The sequence below is a fragment of the Durio zibethinus genome, chromosome 15 (assembly GCF_047325235.1).
Source record: "Durio zibethinus cultivar Kanyao isolate XHJ-2024 chromosome 15, ASM4732523v1, whole genome shotgun sequence".
Taxonomy (NCBI): Eukaryota; Viridiplantae; Streptophyta; class Magnoliopsida; order Malvales; family Malvaceae; genus Durio; species Durio zibethinus.
The window spans coordinates 23,093,234-23,114,193 of NC_143176.1; the positions used below are offsets into that span (position 1 = coordinate 23,093,234).

General features: G+C 34.2%; 3 protein-coding genes and 1 pseudogene across 5 annotated transcripts; 3 read left to right on the plus strand and 1 right to left on the minus strand.

Moving 5' to 3' along the window:
• Positions 1–3,684: 3,684 nt before the first annotated feature.
• LOC111301489 (transcription initiation factor TFIID subunit 15b-like) lies at positions 3,685–7,569 on the plus strand. Of its 2 annotated transcripts, XR_016328362.1 has the most exons (7): positions 3,685–4,124; positions 4,262–4,373; positions 4,543–5,278; positions 5,549–5,699; positions 5,779–5,851; positions 6,374–6,588; positions 6,711–7,569. XR_016328362.1 is itself a non-coding variant. In XM_022897187.2 (6 exons), exons 1-6 carry the CDS (start codon positions 3,911–3,913, stop codon positions 6,486–6,488), a joined length of 1,401 nt encoding a protein of 466 aa, XP_022752922.2. In that variant the 5' UTR covers positions 3,685–3,910; the 3' UTR covers positions 6,489–7,569. The 2 variants fall into 2 exon arrangements, 1 of the variants encoding a protein (XP_022752922.2); XM_022897187.2 differs by having other exon boundaries at positions 6,374–7,569.
• A 224-nt stretch (positions 7,570–7,793) lies between these two features.
• Positions 7,794–11,432, minus strand: LOC111301490 (protein FLC EXPRESSOR-like; annotated as a pseudogene). Its single transcript, XR_016328363.1, has 4 exons — positions 10,650–11,432; positions 8,605–8,756; positions 8,440–8,521; positions 7,794–8,032 (listed from the first exon to the last, which is right to left on the minus strand). The product of XR_016328363.1 is annotated as a protein FLC EXPRESSOR-like (transcript).
• A 4,234-nt stretch (positions 11,433–15,666) lies between these two features.
• Positions 15,667–16,624, plus strand: LOC111301492 (LOB domain-containing protein 12-like). Its single transcript, XM_022897188.2, has 2 exons — positions 15,667–16,089; positions 16,249–16,624. Exons 1-2 carry the CDS (start codon positions 15,934–15,936, stop codon positions 16,588–16,590), a joined length of 498 nt encoding a protein of 165 aa, XP_022752923.2. The 5' UTR covers positions 15,667–15,933; the 3' UTR covers positions 16,591–16,624.
• Positions 16,625–18,724: 2,100 nt separating this feature from the next.
• LOC111302221 (zinc finger protein CONSTANS-LIKE 8-like) lies at positions 18,725–20,671 on the plus strand. Its single transcript, XM_022898156.2, has 3 exons — positions 18,725–19,274; positions 19,743–19,892; positions 19,990–20,671. The coding sequence occupies exons 1-3, from the start codon at positions 18,810–18,812 to the stop codon at positions 20,014–20,016; spliced, it is 642 nt and encodes a 213-aa protein (XP_022753891.2). The 5' UTR covers positions 18,725–18,809; the 3' UTR covers positions 20,017–20,671.
• Positions 20,672–20,960: the final 289 nt, after the last annotated feature.

Genomic DNA, 20,960 nt, shown 5'->3' on the forward strand with positions numbered 1-20,960 from the left:
TATATTTTTTATAAAAACCAAATAAAAAAATTATTTTTGACGATGAAGCCTCTTAACGAAAAAAATAGGATCCTTAAATACTTTCGAGGTGAGAAAATATTTTTAAAAATTCTATCAGATTGATGAAAGAATTTTTTTTAATTATTTATAATATTTAACATAAAAATTAAGACCATTAGAATCAAGACCTTAGGATAAATTTAAAATAATATGGTATCATTCTTCAGATGGGCAGTAGGGTTGCTATAACCTTCTTCATATGTAACCGAACTCTCAGACCTTGTTCTGGTTTGTAGACTCGAACCTATTTTTTTAGAGACCCTTAATCAAGCTTAGAAGCTCCTTAAGATGATAGATTCTTTAGATGACCAATCACACTTAGAAAAAAAAAAGATTGATGGTGATTTCTTTTGTTAAATGTAGCTGTAAATTTTTGAATTTATATGTTATGACATTAAGTCATCTTGCTAATTAAACAATGCATTGACATGTCTATTAACAAGTAGAATCCAATATTCGAATAACATAGTATGCTAGGACATTTATACGTGTAGAAAAACTAAAAACAATTACATATATTGAAGTTGCCCATGGCATCACAGTTTGAGATGGTTCTTGATGTTGGTTTTTGTATCTCCTCATATATAGCAAACTGGATGGATAAATTTTTTTTTCATAGATTTGATTGAAGGATGGTAGTCCATAGCAAGCCTTGGGCCCTTTATAAGCCTTGTACACATAGTTTTCATAGTCCTATAACCAAAGATATAACATTCTTTTTATTGAATACCCTCAATATTGACATTGCTCAAAATCACACGTTTGAGTAATGAACAAGTAATTAGGATCATCTATTGTCCGAGCCAGGAGCAATAAAATGAAGCTGGTGTAGAGTGTAAACTTCAATCCATCTGATACTCAAGGGAACAAACCTCATAAAGTGGCTGACCGTCCATAACAATTCAAGGTACATATTTATGAGGAGGTTTCAAGGTCACTAGTTTTGGTCGCATATTTTAGTTCAAGAATTCCTTATTAAGCATTCATTTTTAATTGCATCACAGAATAAAGTTTTGGTATTACAAAACAACAGAAAGAGGTGAAAAAACATAAAAAAATAAATAAAGTCAAATATTTAAAGTTAAATGGCTGACTAGACCTTTTGTAAATATGTTACTGTTAGAGATGAACCATTTCTCGTAAGTCATGATGAACAGTTTCACCCCTTAATTTGTCATTGGAGGAGCCATGTGTTGAAAATATTGACTCAAATCCCATAAGAGATTTGTTTGAGATTTGTTATATATTGCTTGATGGACAAGAAGACTTGCAAAAGAAGAGTTTTAAGAGAAAAAGGATTCTTAATAGGTAAGTTTGACTTGCAAGAGAATAATTCTAAAAGGAAATGGATTCTTAATAGGCAAGTTTGACTTACAGGAGAAGAATTCTAAGAGGAGAGAGATTCTTAATGGGCAAGTTTGTATGATTATAAATAGGTGAAGTCTCTGCAGAGTTAGGTATGAGAAAAGATGTAAAAAAGTTGTAAGATTTTGTGGGATAGACACCCCATAGAAGTATTGGGACTGTACGTCTTATGGGTGTGTATGTTTGTTTGTGAGTGGACTAGAGGAGACTGAGAGGGTCCATATAGGTATGATGTATGAGAACATATGGGTATGTGTTTGGTTATGTTGAAATGGTGCACAAGGGTTTGGGTTTGTATTTGTTTGGGTTGAGAATACTCCATAAGATTAGAAAGATTAAGAGTGTCTTATGAGTATTGATTGTTGAGTGAGGTTGATGATTTGATGTAAGTTTATAATTCTTTATAACTAGTAGATCTTGTTTCTCATCCATGGATGTAGGTTGATTAGACCGAATCACGTTAAATTATTGTCTCTTGTGTGTTTGATTTATTATTTGATTTCGCTTCCGTTGGTGTGATTGGATTGAAGGCTTTTAGCCTAACAAATGGTATCAGAGCTGTGGTGATTTCTCTAACAAGTGGTATTAGAGCTGAAAGTTCGAAACGTGGGAAGAGTCAAAGGTTTGAGATGTGGGAATAGCTGATGGTTCGGGACATGGGAAAAGTTGACAGTTCGAGATATATGAAGAGTTTGGTTTGAGACATGAGAAGAAGTAAGCTTAGAGGAGCTCAATTCAAGAGAAGAGTTCGAGTTCAAGTTTTGAGGATTGAAGATCAGTTTATATGAAGCGTGAAGACACATAAGAGAAAATGATTGTGAGACTTTTATTGCAGGTGGAGCCAAGCATATCTAGTATGAAGATAGATGATTGATGAAATTTGAGTCAAGGTGGAGATTGTTGAGAATATTGACTCAAATCCCATAAAATATTTGTTTGAAATTTGTTTGAGATTTATTTGAGATTTGTTAGATATTGCTTGATGGACAATAAGACTTGCAAAAGAAGAATTCTAAGAGAAATGAGATTCTTAATGGGAAAGTTTAACTTGCAAGAGAATAATTCTAATAGATTCTTAATAGGCAAGTTTAACTTACAAGAGAAGAATTCTAAAAGGAGAGAGATTCTTAATGGGCAAGTTTATATGATTATAAATAGGTGAAGTCTCTACAAGGTTAGGTATGAGAAAAAAATGTAAGAGAGTTGTAGGGTTTTGTGGGATAGATACCCCATAGGAGTATCTGGACTGTACGTCTTATGAGTGTGTATGTTTGTTAGTGGACTAGAAGAGATTAAGAGGGTCCACATAAGTATGATGTATGGGAACATATGTGTATGTGTTTGGTTATGTTGAAAGGGTGCACAAGGGTTTGGGTTTGTGTTTGTTTGGGTTGAGAATACTCTATAGGATTAGAGGAGATTAAGAGTGTCTTATGAGTATTGATTGTTGAGTGAGGTTGATGATTTGATGTAAGTTTGTAATTCTCTACAACTAGTGAATCTTGTTTCTCATCCGTGAATGTAGGTTCATTGGATTGAACCACGTTAAATTGTTGTCTCTTGTGTGTTTGATTTATTATTTGATTTCGCTTTCGTCGGTGTGATTGGATTGGAGTCTTTTAGCCCAACACCATAAACATCCAAGTAACTTTAACAAAAGCAAACTTGGCGAGAGAAGTGAAAGTTGTTGTTCCAAGTAGTTTTGGTACCTTTGTATCAGAGTCCAGCCTACCTTCAAAAGAACACTTCAGGACTGACCTTTCTCTGCAAGCATCATTCCTCTTTCTAATTTGTGACTATTTCTCCATTTATAAGTTTCCAACAGAACAAGAACATATCCATTAACTTTACTCCTTTCAAAGAAAATGTAAGTCCCCATGATGACAGCCATAGAACACACAAAAGCAGTTGACATCAGAGACTGGATCAATGAAAATGCCCTTTTTTTAGCTGTTATTCTCTTCATAAGTATGCAATTCTTTCATGTCGGATTTTCCAGGTGCACGAAAAGTGTAAACAAAATTTATAATTCCCTGAATTCATTAGCCACTGCTTTTTTTTTTTTTTGAAGCACTAATCCACTGCTTATGAAATGTAAAATAAGCTAATTTTTTTATCCCAAACCAAACGGCCCAAATCTGACCGGGATTGGTCTAATTTAATGGGCCTCAAAAGTAAACAATCAAAGTCAAGCCTTCTAAAATCTGGATCGTGATAGTGTTGGCCCACCATTTTTCCACGCATAAGTCAGAATCGTAATCGTTTGATCAAGGATTCCTATGCGAGTGACTCACCGCACAGATAGAAACAAGGGGAAACGAAACTAGTCCCGAGTTTGATTAGGAAAAAGAAAAAGAAAAAGAAAATCTCGTCTTTATATTTAAAATCCCCTCGTATGCATCGGACAGTATTTATTACGCCCTAATCTCTCCCTATAGAAGAGGAATAAGAAAACAAACGACGCCCTAGATACATCGTTAAAAGGATGTACGGTCAAGACGGAGGCGAAGCTGCTCCGCCATTATATGGCGGTGCTGGAGGCTATAGTGGAGGAGGAGGTGGTGGCGGAGGCGGCTATGGGAGTTATGGAGGGGATAGTGGTTTTGGTGTAGGTGGCGGCGGTGGACGTGGTGGTCACGGAGGCCGCGGTGGCGGCAGAGGAGGAGGTGGAGGATATGGTGGAAGTTCTCAAAATCGAGGTATCTTTTTTTGTATAGATTTGTGGGTTATTGTTGTTGACTTTAGTTTTCTCACAGTTGTCTTACTGGTTTTTTCAAGATTGATCATCTTTTTAACTTCGCTCTTATTTTCAATAAATCGGATCTGTATTCTGCAGGAGGCGGTGGAGGCTATCAAGGAGGAGACCGTGGTGGAAGAGGCGGTGGTGGAAGAGGTGGTGGCCGTGGTGGAGGCGGCAGAGATGGTGATTGGCTTTGCCCGAACCCCAGGTAAATTATCTTTTCTCTGCTTTTGATTTGCTATTGAGGGAGGTTTTACCCACTGTTACAATTTTGTACGGTTAATCAGTCTTAAACATGTAAGATTTGGCTTGCTGAAATTTCACTTACTGTTAGTTGTCTGGTTTTCTGTAATTTAAACTGTTATATGTCTATGTAGCTGTGGGAACCTGAACTTTGCAAGAAGAGTTGAGTGTAACAAATGCGGTGCACCCTCTCCTGCGGGTGCTGGTGATCGTGGTAGTGGTGGTGGTGGTGGTGGTTATAACAGAGGAGGTAGTGGTGGAGGATATGGTGGTAATCGTGGAGGTAGAGGAGATGGGAGTAGAGGTGGTTATGATAGCGGGAGAAATAACAACTATGATGAAGGTAGAGGTGGAAATTATGATAATAGAAGTGGTGGTAGCAGAGGTGGTTCTTATGGTGGTAATCAAGGGGGAGAAGATGGTGGATATGGTCAAGTTCCTCCCCCAGCTCCCCATTCCTATGGTAGTACTGCTGCTGGAAACTATCCACCTGCTCCTAATGCATATGGTGGGAATGCAAATTATGGAATGGATGCAGTTCCTCCACCTACAAGCTATGCTGGTGGACCTACTTCATTCCCTCCATCTTATGGTGGCCCTGCAGGTGTTTATGGTGGTGAAGGTTTGAATAATATAAGGACTGGTGGTCGGGGTGGACCTCCCGGTGGATATGATGGTGGGTTTGGGTCTGGTGGTCCTCGACATCAGGGAGGTGGTTATGGTGGTCCTCCTGTTGATGCATCAGTTAAGATCAAGCAGTGCGACGGCAACTGTGGAGATTCTTGTGACAACTCAAGAATATACATATCAAATTTGCCACCTGATGTTACTACCGAAGAATTAAGAGAGCTTTTTGGTGGCATTGGACAAGTAATGGCCAAATCTTATCTTTTGAATCAATGTGCTCTCTAATGGGAATTATGTCATCTACTTTGTACTGGTGTTTCTGTTTTATTTCTGGAGTGGGTATCAGTTGGTTTATGATAATGGTTCTTTGAAATTTATTTTATTCCCTAGTTCTATGTTTTGATGGAGTTAGGAATGTTTTTACGAATGGGGCTCTATTGACAAGTGATGCTTTTATTTTGTATGAATTTTCGGTATCCTCACTGGTATTCTAACAGTTGACTTCTTGTTTAGGTTGGAAGAGTTAAGCAGAAGCGTGGCTATAAAGATCAGTGGCCATGGAATATTAAAATATACACAGATGAGAAAGGAAACCAGAAAGGCGATGCAGTTTTGTCTTATGAAGATCCTCAGGCTGCTCACTCTGCTGGCGGTTTCTTTAATAGTAATTATCTACAATCTTTCTTAATTTAGTATGTTGCCTTCAATATTTCTCCTCATACATGTGGAATCTTTTCTCTCAGATCATGTCATGAGAGGCTTTACAATCAGCGTGGCTATGGCAGAGAAGACTGCACCTAAAGTACATGATCATGGGTATCATTTTAACCCTTGGGTTATCTTTCTATTTGTAACATGTTTCATTTTGATGCTTTTTCCTGACAGGAACTGACCCATATGTTCCTTTGGGCTTTTCTTTGGATTGATTTCATCTATAGTGCAATTAAATGCTTTGTTGCAACATGTAATTTATGAAGATATGATGTGTATATAACATTTTTTCTCAGGTTGTATTAAATATTGCCATGTTGAATTCCTGCTTATAAGATTTTGCTTGCTTTAATCATTTTGAAACCTAATTCTTAAATGATTATCTCTAGTTAATGTTCAATAGACAAGAGATTATGGCTTTGCTGGTCTTGTCTTTGAAAATTTTTGTATGGTGTGCTTATGATAGCGTTAGATTCCCACTTATGCTTTTTACAATGGAAGTAAACAATAGAAGTTATCTGAAACTATTTCTCCCTTATTGTTTTATACTTAGTAAAATTGTTTTTTGGTTAAACAAAAATTTGCTTTTGTTGAAGCTGCATTATTGACTGTTTTGTTATGTGACAGAGGTGGTAAAGGTGGCTATGGAGGTGGTGGGGACAGGCGCAGGGATAATTATAGAGATGGAGGTACTGGGCCAGATAGGCATCACTCTGTCGGAAACCGTTCACGCCCATACTGAGAGACTTTCAGCTTCTGAGTATTCTGTGTACTGAGAATTATGATCTAAGGGTTGTAGTTGTGTCCCATTCATGGGTTTTTCTTGAACAGGAGACTAAGAGGTAGGTTGTTCACTTGTTTGGGCAATACCCCTTTTTCTCCTTCCTCCTTTGTCTTCTGTTAGCTGGAGGGGCTTTTTATTCTAGGCGTCAGATTGATTGGGTTTATGTGAATCTTTTTATAGAGGCAAGTGGATTAACCCCAAATTGCTTGCTGCTAAGGTAGGTTGATAATGTCAGGTGAGTGCTGCTCTTTCAGATTTACCCTTTTGTTTGTGAATTAACCTTTGTTGGTGGATTTGATTTCGTTGCCTGTCTCCTCATCATTCAATGTGGTGGAGCAAGCTTGTGAATTACACGCATGCATGGGTACCCTTTATATTGAACAATGTGTTTGCTTGTAGAGGTGATGTGCTTTAGCATCCCATGCTAGAAACTAGATGCTATAAGTGACTGTCAAAGTTGTTACTTTTGAAATCTCAAACTCATTAATCTGTTGGACAATTAAAGAATTTAGATTTGGATCCTTAAATGGCAGCATATCTACCCGAAACTTTAAAAATATTAAGGTCCTATGCTCTAATGCCGACAAATTGGTTTTGGTATTGTGCTTGAATTGTTGTTACTTGTTAATAAATGGATAGCTGTATATCTTGAACGTAACTGTATAAATAGTTGATTTACTAAATGGTTGGGTATGGTAAGTGGTTAAAAATGGCTTCTGGTGTGGTGAGGCTGCTGTCACATTCCTCAAGTACGAGAATAGAGTCGCGGAATAATGGCTGGAGAGTTGTTTAGAGTTCGCGACGCTTCATGATTTGGTTGTAGCTGTGTGCTGAAGGATTATGTCGTCTTCATGTTGCTCTGTTCGTATTTCCAAAGAGTAATGTGGGTAGATGTTTCATCTATTTGTAGGGCCTATAGTTATTTGATTTACCACTTGAGCAATTAACTGTTCTGGTTTTTTTTTTTTTTTTTGTTGGTATCTGTATTCTTCGAAGAAAAATTATCTTAAATCTTTCTTAATGGCTGCTTTTAGTTCCATGGCTTTGTCGTGCGACATGTTTCAATGTTATTAAGTGTTTTGTTTTTGTTTTGGTTAATTATATACAAGGTGATACCAACGTTGAGGCAAACGTTAATTCAAATGTATCATTAATTGGTTTCACTTTCCAGATCGATATTAAGATGAGCGAAAATCTGCTTTCCCTGGAAATTTTCTTTTTGGGAATCAATAATATATAAATGGTATAACACAATTTTCCAGCTGCAAAAGAAATACAGCCATTCGCGCTTTCGGTTTAAAAAATTGCTCTAGTAATTCGTGTTTTTAGGATTTTATGTACAATTTTAAAATGCCTATAGACGAACCACTTGGTTTTGAGGAGGAACATTAGAAATTGCCCCCGATACAAATTGTAGACAACTACAAGTTTGATTCTCATAAGGTGTTATGGGATAGAACACTGGACATCGATGCAGGCATAAATTGTGGACCAGCATCAGCCTGAAATTATGTAATTAAGCATTTCTCAGTGAGGACCTGTTTTAAACCATGGAAGAAGATAGGTAGTAGTAAAAATCATTAATCAAGAGATACAAGAAAAGGTTATCCACATTTCTAGAAATAAGTTAAAACTCATATTCACTTTTTTTTTTTTGGGTAGATAGATTGTTCAGCTTAAGATAGATGATTGTAGATTGTGCATTTAAAATTACTCCAACAAATGATTACCAACAGGAATAAAACCCAAGAGCTCTTCTTTGAAGAAGATAAACCTAATCAATTGAACCAACCACTTGTTGGTTACTTTCTTTTAATTAAATTTCATTGCCTCTACCATCTCCATCTAATAATGGATCGAGTCTAAAACTGAAAATTGGAAACAAGACATAACATTTGCAAAGACATACCTGACGCGTGGAGTTCCTATCAAGGTGCGAATTTCCTCCATACTGGCGTCAATATTTCCATAGTTTCCATTATATGTGGTGTCTAAATGAAAATAATAGAAAAAGGTCAAGAATTGATCCGACGATGTTAAGATTATGCTTGGCGGTATAAGAGGAGATCATTACTTGGGTTTGCTGCTGCTACTCTCTTCTCTGCATTAGCGTATTCTGCATGTAGGTTTTCTATTTCCCGAGCCACAATGATTATATTCTTGTCCAACATCTGACGTTGTTCAAGGTTACTAGCACGTGTCTTCTTTTCATGTTTAATAGCAGTCCTACTCACAGGCAACAACATATTTTTTCAGGTAACAAGCTATATCCTGGTCTCATCTCTATCTCTTGCATCAACTGCATCTACATGCAAATACTCGATGAAAGTATTTTTACCAACTTCCCGCTACGCTGTCATCTTATGCTTTTAACTTTCTATATCAGATAAAGCTTCTCATTGACCCACATTAACTATGTGTACTAAAATAAATAACACCAACAGTTGAGTGAATCCAAATTCAGAACTCTAAAAATGACTCAAATCAGATCAAGAGATGGCTATATGAAAATCTATTGCCATTCTTGACAAAGCCATCAGTTCCAAACACTACATTTTCAGATCATCCTAAACTGAGAACCTTAAACCTTTTACATGATGATCTTCAAAGCAGGGGACCAGGGTGGTAAAACCATAACTCATCCTCACCCATGAATCATGATAGAAGTTACTTAGATTTTAGGGCTAAAAATCCCTCATTCCCAGTAAATCCCAAATCTCAACACACTTTGAAGGCCACTTATATCTAATCTAATACTAGTAATTTCAATGCTGATGAAAGATAATTTCAATCTTGAATTTGTTCATAACCAAAGAAATGCATATGTTTGCTTTGTTTGCTCTTAGCCTCTCATGTATCGGGGTATCAAATTATCAATAGCATTATAATAGACATTAAATTGATGCCTTGCTTTTCAAATCCCAGCCTTCCCAACCCTGTAATTATCAAGTAATTTCCTCACTATCTCCTTCGCCGCTATTATAGAATCAACTGTTAGTTTCAAAATTAAAGAATTAATATGACAAAGCCATCAAATTTCTGTTTATAAATATATAGAAAAGAAATTTTGCAGGGAATTACCTTCCTTTATGAATTTCTCGTCTCACGGCTTCCATCTCCGGCTTACTCTCTCTTCTCTGCATTAGCATATTCTGCATGTAGTTTTTCTATTTCCCGAGCCACAATTATTATATTCTGGTCCAATATCTGATGATGTTCAAGGTTACTAGCCCGTGTCTTCTTTTCATGTTCAATAGCAGTCCTACTCACAGGCAACAACATATTTTTTCAGGTAACAAGCTATATCCTGGTCTCATCTCTATCTCTTGCATCAACTGCATCTACATGCAAATACTCGATGAAAGTATTTTTACCAACTTCCCACTACGCTGTCATCTTATGCTTTTAACTTTCTATATCAGATAAAGCTTCTCATTGACCCACATTAACTATGTGTACTAAAATAAATAACACCAACAGTTGAGTTGAATCCAAATTCAGAACTCTAAAAATGACTCAAATCAGATCAAGAGATGGCTATATGAAAATCTATTGCCATTCTTGACAAAGCCATCAGTTACAAACACTACATTTTCAGATCATCCTAAACTGAGAACCTTAAACCTTTTACATGATGATCTTCAAAGCAGGGGACCAGGGTGGTAAAACCATAAACTCATCCTCACCCATGAATCATGATAGAAGTTACTTAGAGTTTAGGGCTAAAAATCCCTCATTCCCAGTAAATCCCAAATCTCAACACACTTTGAAGGCCACTTATATCTAATCTAATACTAGTAATTTCAATACTGATGAAAGATAATTTCAATCTTGAATTTGTTCATAACCAAAGAAATGCGTATGTTTGCTTTGTTTGCTCTTAGCCTCTAATGTATCGGGATATCAAATTATCAATAGCATTATCATAGACATTAAATTGATGCCTTGTTTTTCAAATCCCAGCCTTCCCAACCCTGTAATTATCAAGTAATTTCCTCACTATCTCCTTCGCCACTATTATAGAATCAACTGTTAGTTTCAAAATTAAAGAATTAATATGACAAAGCCATCAAATTTCTGTTTATAAATATATAGAAAAGAAATTTTGCAGGGAATTACCTTCTTTTATGAATTTCTCGTCCCACGGCTTCCATCTCCGTCTTACTTATTGCCACTTGCTTCGCTTCCGCTCTTGCCTTGGCTAACTCATCGTTGACCGCCTTCAATTGCAACGTTAGCTCCTAACGGTCCACCGTAAACTTCTGTACATCAGCCCGTACATGAACCAGCTCCGCTCTCATCGCATCAACGGCACGCGCTTCGGCGTCCATCTTCAGTGACCTCTCGTAGACCTCCCTCACCTCGGCATCCCTCTCGGCTTTGACGTTGAAAGCCGCATCGGATAGGTGGCGGAGCTCTTGCTGGGCGAGGGATAGGTCCTGCTTGAGCGCCAAGTGGGTGGCAGCGAGGCCTTGGTTGTCGAGGAGGAGGGATTGGATCTCACGGTGTTGGATTGCTATTCGGTCTTCGAGGTGATGGTGGTGAATGAGGTGGCTCTCGGTAATGGCCCGGGTTAAAGATGACGGCTGTGGACGGCCGGTCATGTTGGTCCGGTGTCGTTTTAATATCTGTTGCAGTCTTCTTTTTGCGCTTTTATTGGTCAAGCTTGTTGTAAATTGTATATTTCTTTTATCATTTGTTTTTTCCATTTTGTGGGCTTGAGGCCCAAAAAAGTGTATTTATTTTAAACCAATCCCTTACCCGCCAATTTCCTCACCGTTGTGCAAGCTATCCATTTTGTCATTAGATGCGGAGCCGAGCCTAGACTTGCTTTTGATTTGTTTGGCATGGCCTGCATGCTTTGATTATTATTTTATTATTATAGAAATGAGATTATTGTGGCTTAAGGACACACTTATTTTAATTCGTTGGTTGGACTTTGGACAATTTTTTACTCAATAGTGAATACTTGTCTGAGGTTAGAAGGATATATACAACATGTTTCAATATCATGTTCCAACAATCTTTTACGCTAATTTTCTTATGAAGTAGGTAAAACAAATTTAAGTGGATGGTATTTTTGTTGGGTTTGACCTTAATTTGGAATAAATCAAACAAACGGATTCTGTGATACTCCAAAGTTATATTATGCTAAAGAAGTTTAGAGGTCGCTTAATAAGAAAACAAGGTTGGAAAGTTGAAAAAACATGTTAATATATATATATATATATATATATATATTCTCAAAAGTCTTGATCATGTGCTTTCTCCTCTCCTTCAACGAGTTGATGATAGAGTCTTATAAGCATTTTGAATCCGTCCACCACATATGTTTGCGTTGGAAATCCAACACCACTGTTCAAGCAATTGAAAATTTCAGGTCAGTCATTGCCGCTTGAGCCCCTCATTTGAGACGTTACCATTGTCAAACATTGCTTCTAGTCTCCACCGTTTTTAGAATATTCATTATTCAAGAGGCGAATCTTCCAAATCACCAAGCTCATTTAATGTCCACATCGGAGCTTGCATGTTTTATTGGCCTCTACGATTGTGAAAAGATGTCTGTTTTTTCCACTACTTTATTCATTAACCTTATTATAATATTACAGTAAAACATGGTTTGGTTTGCAGCCAAGGTTTTCTCCTTTCCCTAGTGCTTAGGGGTTTGAAACTTGGAAGGAAACAAGACAGTGAATACGCGCTTTATGAGGTAATGCAATCAAAGAAATTTCAACAGGGTGGCCTCAATTTTAATGCTATTTCTATTTGGCTCAGATAACAGTAAGACTCGAAATTAAAACAAAAAACGTAAACTCGGTTTGTAAGACAGTGCATTTGGCATTACAACCAGCTGTTTTTTCTAGGAACAGAAAATTAGAAGGCGTGGAATCATGTGGAGGACATTTAATGCAACAGTCCCAAATACGTCTTAGGGTTTCTACAAACTCGCATATTTTTTGTTTCAATCTCTCTCCACATGGGTTTCAATTTTGATAATCCTTAAACATCATCAGCTTCTTGTGGGATCTCATAACTGTTTGAAAATAATCTCTTGCAGTCTTATGGTTTATTTATGTTATCCTTATATATATACATATCTATATATATAATAAATCTAAGGATGCAATTAAATTATTTTTTCTTATTTTTACTCGTCTCTCTCATATCTTTTAAATTTATTAAAATTAAAAGTTAGAAAAATTTTAAAAAAATTTTACATTGTGTAAATTAATTATTCCATTATATATATATATATAAATATATATATATATATATATATACATAAACATGAGGTGAGTGAACTTAATATTTCATTAGGAAAAGAATATTCGGTTAATGCAATCAAGAGATGATGGATTAATCATATATTAATCTCATCCACAAGTTTTGAACATAATTTTGATACGGTTGATAGAATCATGACAGCTCTAATTTAATTTGTTGGGTTAAAAGCCCAAAATCAATTAAATAATTAAATCAATGGAAGTAAAATTAAATAATCAATTAATCACATAAGAAATAATAATTTAATGTGATTTAGCTTTATATATTGGTCTATATTCATAAATGAAAAAAAAATTTACTAATTATAAAGCCACTAATTTTAAAAAATTACAAACACATTAACAAATCAATCTCACTCATAATTAATACACATGGACTCTTTCATTCTCTTCTAATCTTATGGAGTATTTTCAATCTAAACAAACATATATATGCATGTGACTTGTCATATCTATATAAACCCTTTTAGTTTACTCTAATCGAATATGATATCTATCTTATAAAATTTTACAACTTTTATATTTATTTCTATAGAAATTTCACTATTTTTAAATATACAAACTTATTTATTTGGAATCTCTTTTGTATTAAAATTCTTATCTTACAAGTTTTTTTTATCTATAAAAAAAATCTAGCCAATCTAAAAAAAATTCAAACAAAATCTCTTATATAATTTAAGTCACTATTCTAACATATAAGAGATAAAAATTGTAACTTTTTAAGTAGGATAGGCAATAAAAATTGTAAACTTATCCATACATTTTGAATGTGCAATGAAATCTGTAAACTTATGCACATATTTTGAATTTGTAAGGTTACACTTATTATCAGTTTAAAATTTAAACATTGCAACAAATTAATAAAACTTTGTTATTGTTTTTGGAAAGAAATAGATTTTTGTTTTGAAATTTGAGTTTACTCTTGATATTTGCTCTTTGCAAGGGCGCCTATTAGTTTTTGAATTGATTATTATGAGCCTTCCTTAAAATATGGGTCTTATAACAGATTGGTGAGCGGTACTTTTTAGGATATCAAATTGAGTTTGAGTATAAAATCTTTCGACTTGGTTTGATATAGGATCCTATTTTTGTAATGCACCAAAAAAAAAAAAATCTGCTGTAGAAACTACGATTTTGTAATTATGAATGCTATTCCCTCAAGTTGGTTTCTCCATAAACTCACTATGAATCTGACAGCACCACAAAAATGTAACTAGAACGCATTCTAGAAAGGAAGATGAGGCAACTTCGATGTGTTTTCTCTTTTCTGCAGCATTTGATAATATTTTATACGAATTGAACATTAATTTATATATAACTAGGTTGCTAAACTTTCATTAATGCATGGTTGCCCTTGTCGTGATTCGAAAGGTTAATCAAACGATAAGTGTGTGAGAGAGAATGAGAGATGTTATGTATGTTTCCATGTATATATTTATGTGAATGTCCGCCAACAGACATTCATGTTGAGCCCATTTCTCATGGAGAATCGATCTTGTCTTGCTTTACACTATTTTTTGGATTGAGGAGAGGGAAAGAAAAGAAAAAAAAAAAAAAAAGAAAAGTAATGAAAACAAAAAACTTTTTTTTTTTTTGTTTGGATAAACTTTTAATTTAAAAAAAAGAAAAGATGTGTAAACTCAATAACTTTTGGTTTCTCTTGTAATTCACATTTTTTTAATACTTTAATTTGGAGAAAAAACTAAGGCAAGGAAAGTTAAAAAAAAAATTATTTTTATAAAAAGATTATTATATCTATATTTTTATTATGATATGAGATTTGATTATATAATTGATACTTCTTACAAAAATAATTTTTTTATGAGTATTTTATATAATATCACAGTTTATAAATATTTTATGAATTTTTAAGTCTTAACGATAAAACAAGCCAAATTATTATTAAAATAAATAAAAAACTGAATTAAATATAAAATTAAGAGTAAATTAATAACTAATTAATATATCTTACTGTATTAAACATACTAATTTTATTTAAAAAAAATTGTTTATATAAGTTAAGTAGTATAGAGATATATTTGTATATTATATGTTACTTTATAAGAAAAAAAGTTTATAATTGAAAAAAAAAATTATAACAAATTATTTTCTTTCTTTTTCACTATTTATCCAAATAATAGTTATTAAAATTTTTTTCCTTTATTAATTTTAACTTTCCAAACAAGATGTACATGTGCTATTTTCTTTCTTTCAAGAAACTTTCTTTTCTTTCTTTTTTTTTTTTTTATTAATATCTATCTAAATATAATGTTAAGGTTAAAGCTACTTTTACATCTCTCTCAACTCTCACCGTATAGTATTACCCAAAACCCTAATTCTAATCATATATAATCTCAACTCCAATATTTAGTTTTTTTTTTTTTTTTTGTCTATAGAAGAGCATAATCCTCAGAGGAAAGGGGGATATCTTGATTCAAAATCAAAATTTTATATACTCTTTAAAGCTTTTAGCTTTTAAATTAAATGGCAGAGAATAATATTATAATTAATTTGCTCATACATTGTCAATATATGCAAATTTCAAAATTTTTTGTTTTTTATTAAGTGGTATTTTTTTTCTTTTGATATAATTCTTTAAAATACATCCCAATTAATATCTAGTAATTAATTAATTTTGCCATCTTAGTCGTTCAAGTATAAAATTAGAGAAGAGTCAAACAACAAGAACGTGGGAACTACACAATTGACCCTGCGTGGATGACAACCTACCACGCGCCAAGGCGGTGGTCAACACACATCCATCGTTTTCCATGACATCTTGTTCCACTCTTCCCAGACTGACCTTACTGCCCTTGATAAAATTATTATATTTGTTAAACGGGGACATAAATGTAATTAAAGGATGTATCAACTGTTTGTATAGTTATTATCTATATTTAGCCTCCCTCCATCAATTAGATCCTAATACTTAAAAAACTTTTTTAATAACTATGAAACATGTGGATTCATTCCCCAGCACCCCTTCAACCATTATAAATAGTCATTTTAATCTCCAATCTCTTCGACACTAAGCTTTATTTGTTGTTTGCAATATTTTTTCGTCATCATCAATTTTCTTCCTTTGTGCATCAAAGAAAATCTATCTGTTTCTACCAGATATGGGATGTTCTTCGCCATGCGCATCCTGCAAATTGTTGAGGCGCCGCTGCACCAAGGACTGCATCTTTGCCCCGTACTTCCCTTCTGACGACCCTTACAAGTTTGCTATTGTCCACAAAGTTTTTGGTGCTAGCAATGTCAGCAAAATGTTACAGGTTTCTTAATTTCTATCTCGGTTTCTCCTCATTTTTAATGCTTGCATGTGTTTAGAACTTTGAGCATTGTTTATTATAAATGCATGCTTGATATATGGTTCGAGAAGAGTTTTTTTTTTTTTTTTTAAATAAATATCTTCTTGTAAATCTTAATTATAGGAGCTCCCGGTTCATCAGAGAGCGGATACCGTAAGTAGCTTGGCTTATGAAGCAAATGCAAGAGTGAGGGACCCGGTATATGGATGCGTTGGGGCCATATCCTTCCTTCAAAATCAAGTATCACAGTTGCAAATGCAGCTTGCTGTGGCTCAGAATGAGATACTTTGCATTCAGATGCAAAAGGAATCCGCCTGGCCAACTCTAATAGACCATCACCAAGATGACAAGTCGTTCCTTCTAGCCACTAACAACCTCGATAACATCTCCCAATACCTCAACTTTGCTTCTTCTAGCAATGTAATCCAAAATGCAGCTCTCAAGAGAGAGTCTTTTTGGACTTAAATTTTAATTAGCTGCTTTTGCCTTTTTCAAATGAAAGCGGTACACTTTTTTTTTTCTTTCGTCTCTCATTTTTGTTGGATATCTGTTTGGTTTTTGACTTGGCACCTACAAGAGAGATGAACATGATATTCCACGGTAAATTAACGGGCAAAAAAAGAGAGGAAACCTCATTATTAAGGCGATACATATTAATCTTGAGTTGTAGAAAGGGAAGAAGTTTGATGGGGTCAAACTCTGCATGTGAGGTACCAAGAATATTAGGGTTTAGACTTTGGAAATTAAGCTTCTATTTCTTGAGAAAGACGCTACAAGTAATGACCATCTGTTTCTTCAACCAAAAGGAAGTTAAATCCTGTCTCCTCTGCCTACTTAATTCTGATATCCTAATTGATCTCTATATAAAACTTAGACTGATGTCACGTAGCAGGGTCGTAAATTATTGCTACTTTCTAAATCATGACCTGCAGTATTAGCACATTGTTTTAGCAGCTTAAAATAAATTAGGTTTCAAGGGTAGACCATTTCAACGAAAACAGGCCATCCCATCGGACTGGGAAGTCACAGTTGTGTTGTGTTCTATGTCAGCCTTGTGTTACTTGTAACACCAAATAATTTCTTTGATAAAAGAATAATTAGCCTACGCATCTTAGCAGTGTTGTTGTTAACATGGCCTTTTCGGGGTTGATTGAGCATTTGCCTTTGCTTTTCCGTGGTGACCTTAAAGCTAAATATTAACATACTGACAATATTAATCCTAATTTTCTCCCAATTGAGTCATAGCAGGAAATTCATAACCATATGGATGGAAAAGGTCTAACAATAATTAATTCAGAATTTGATGAGTAAATTTATCAATAAGGAAATTTGAAGATCACCAAATCTTTAGAATTTATATTAAAGATTTATATTTAATACATTATCAATATATAAATTTTATTATTATCAGTAAATTAGATGATATAACTTTATTAATAAGATGAATCAAATGATGATACATCATTAATAAATAAGTTTTTTTAAAAAAAATTAAATTTTTATATATTTATTATAAGAATTAATATTTATTTATTAATAAAGTGATATTATTCGATTCATTGATAATATATAAAATTTATATATTAATAATGTATCAAATATAAATTTATATATTAAATGTTTCATTTTAATTTATTGATGAGAACAATATTTGATTCTAAATTAATAGTATCAATAATATCCCTAATTAATTATAAAAACATATAGCTAAGAGGCATTGAAAAGTCTAAATAACCTATACTCATCATTCTTGCCCTTTGTTGATTTTTGAAGAATCCAATCGTCCTCATCCCACTGTTGTACTCTACTACCACTTTACTTGTCTGCGACCGACAGAGTCCAATAAATGTGCGCGTCCGACAGCTGTTGTTGTGGCCTTGTAATATAAGAGCTCCCATCCTTTTTCCCTCAGATAATTAGCATATTTATAGTATATATTACGAGGAGATTGAAAAAGAAACCGAAAAAGATATACTAGTCGTAGTACAGAAAATAACTACTCAAAAATAGGCCCAGCTGATAGGCACCCAAGCAAGAGCACAGTGATTTTTTTTTTTTTATAATAACCAATCAAAAATTTTTTTTTCCATTTCTTCTTTTTCATTGACTGTATTAATCCAAATCTTCATGCAACAGTTTCTTCTTGATTGTCTCGGTTATCTTATTAAGGGGATGGCTGACCTGCAAAGATAACGTCTTTTACCGATGAATCTTCTTCTTCTCAATTGGATCTAAATCTAATTATCATATGAAAGTGCCGTGGAAAGAAACTTTCCTTTGATCACGTGATTCTTGATATGGACAGTATATTTGTTTCTTCTTTTCCATAGGAGAGAGGAGAGATGTTCATTGCCATATATATATATATATATATATATATATATTTCAATTTTCAATATTTGAACAATTAAAAGTGGTCCAAATTCACATGCAGCAAAAAGGTTCTAACTACTTCCAAGTTGGAACCCAGTAGCCAATCAGGATAAAGTATAGAATGAATCGGCCATTAGCATGAGGATAAGGTGCCATGTAGGATAAAAAAAAACGCATTAATGAAAGAAAGTGGATATATCCATTTTCAACTCTCTCATCCGTTAAAGTTGAAATTGCCATGCAATGCAACAACAGTGTATAAAGAGAGTAAAATTATAAGAGAGGCAAAAGCGAGCTAGATATTAGATAAGATGGGGTACAATTCATTCTTAAGGAGCCCAAAGAAGGAAGAACAACAAGTTCCAGATGCCACAGTCAATGAATTCAACGACACCAAAGAAAGCTACGGACATGGAGAGATTGATATTATGGATGAACTAGAAGGTATTTTGGGTATTGAAAATGAAGAAAAATTAGCAGGAAATAATATAAATGGTCAACTCAGTTGGGACTTCATGGACTGGGAAGGCGGAGAAGAAGAAGATGAAGAGGACGAAAGAGACAAGAAAGTTTATACAGGCAAATTCTTCTTCAAAGAAGAAAGTGAATATGGCAAAGTTGTAAAGAAAGAAAATCTTGGTTTCTGGGAAGATGATGAGAAGAGGGTTTCTTTGAACTTGAATTTGAATTATCAAGATGTCTTGGAAGCATGGTCGGATCGTGGGCCTCCTTGGGCTGATGATTATTCGATTTCAATGGCGAGCAATGGCTACTATGTTAGTATTCAACCAACTTATACTCCTTTTCTTCTACTTTTTGTTTCTGTTTCTTATTGCATTTTCAAGAAGAAATTTAATGTTAAGTGTCACTTTTATGTTTCCCTTCTGTTTCTATTATGGAAAATTACATTCTGTACAGATGTTGAGAGGTTGCCTATATCTAACTAGGAAGAGAAAATTAACAGAGGATTCTTCGTTTTAGCTTAGAATTGATCTGTAAAAGAACTTCATTTAATTTTGAATTCTGATGATGATAAGCATAATTTATTATACAAATCCTTCTTTTTTTCTAATTAAACTCGGTCTTAATCTTCCAATTTTTGAGAAGACGGGATTCAATCCCTCAAGGATAAGATTTTGTTGAAGTGATTATTAACTAGTGAATAATCATAAGAAAATAGTCTTATTATAATTAGTTGCAACTGTTGATATATACTTTAGTTTAAAATTGAAATTTCTGTGTAGATGGGAGAGGTGCCTGTGATGGAAGAAGAAAGAACAAGAAGGGAAGCAAGTGTTCTCAGATACAAAGAGAAGCGTCAAACTAGATTGTTCTCCAAGAAGATAAGGTATCAAGTCCGCAAACTCAATGCAGATAAAAGACCAAGGCTCAAGGTTAATTTGTCCTCATCAATCATCTTTTTCTCTTTCTCTATACGTATATGTATTCAAAATTTAGATATTAAGAAAGATATTTTTTTTGTTGCTACAGGGCAGGTTTGTGAAGAGAGTTTCCTAGGAAGATCATAACCCAGAACGATCTTTCAAATATCTCATAAAATATCTTTTACTCCGTCAACTTTTTCATGCATTATATATGCTTTACCGTCATGTTTGTCTCAATGAAAAATATCTTTTCCAACTCTCGCCCACATATATATGTGAAATATCTTTTCATCCCAAACTTTCTGCACTTCCGAATGGAGCTTTCTATCGTGGACCTAACCTCCATAATGCAGATAATTGACCAGACTATTCATGCCCAAGATTGGTCTATTTCTGGCACTTGTGATGGACTGCATCAACGACAATTCACCAAGGCCTGGCAATGTTTTTTATTGTATATATTATTTTATATATAAATCAAAACGTCAAATGTCAGTGAATTATTTGGCAGGGAAATGCATCAAATATTGTGGGGACTGGGGACTAAACTACTGAACCGTACAGTGGTCCTTTTGTATGTTCATGAGTTGATTTCTCTCATTTTCCTCTTTACTCTATTGTTTTATTGGTGGGGGGCTTTTTTGAGCTTTTCCTCTTTATGGGTCTCGTTTATGTCTACTGTCATTAATTTTCTGACGAGAGGCCCATCCACCAGAAATGTTTCAGAAGGAGAAGGCCATTGATTTGGAGGGTGCTCCATTTAATAAAAAACTTAATTAGTCAAGAAATATCATCTCTTTAACTTTCTAACTGTGAAATTATAATTTATTTGTAAACTGCAGACTTTTAATTGTAGTTTTTAAGTAAGAATCCGATGTTCATGCTAACTCGTAGCCGAAGCATTTAGCCTTGTAAATAACAAGAGAAGTTATTCCTATTCCTCCAGCATTCTTTTCCTACTTTCAATTCCCAAAAAAAAAAAAAAGTACCTGGGATCAGAAATTCATTATTTACTTATAAATTTTGTAATGATCGTCTAATTTAGAGCTGAGAGAAAGGCTTGAGACTTTACTTTTT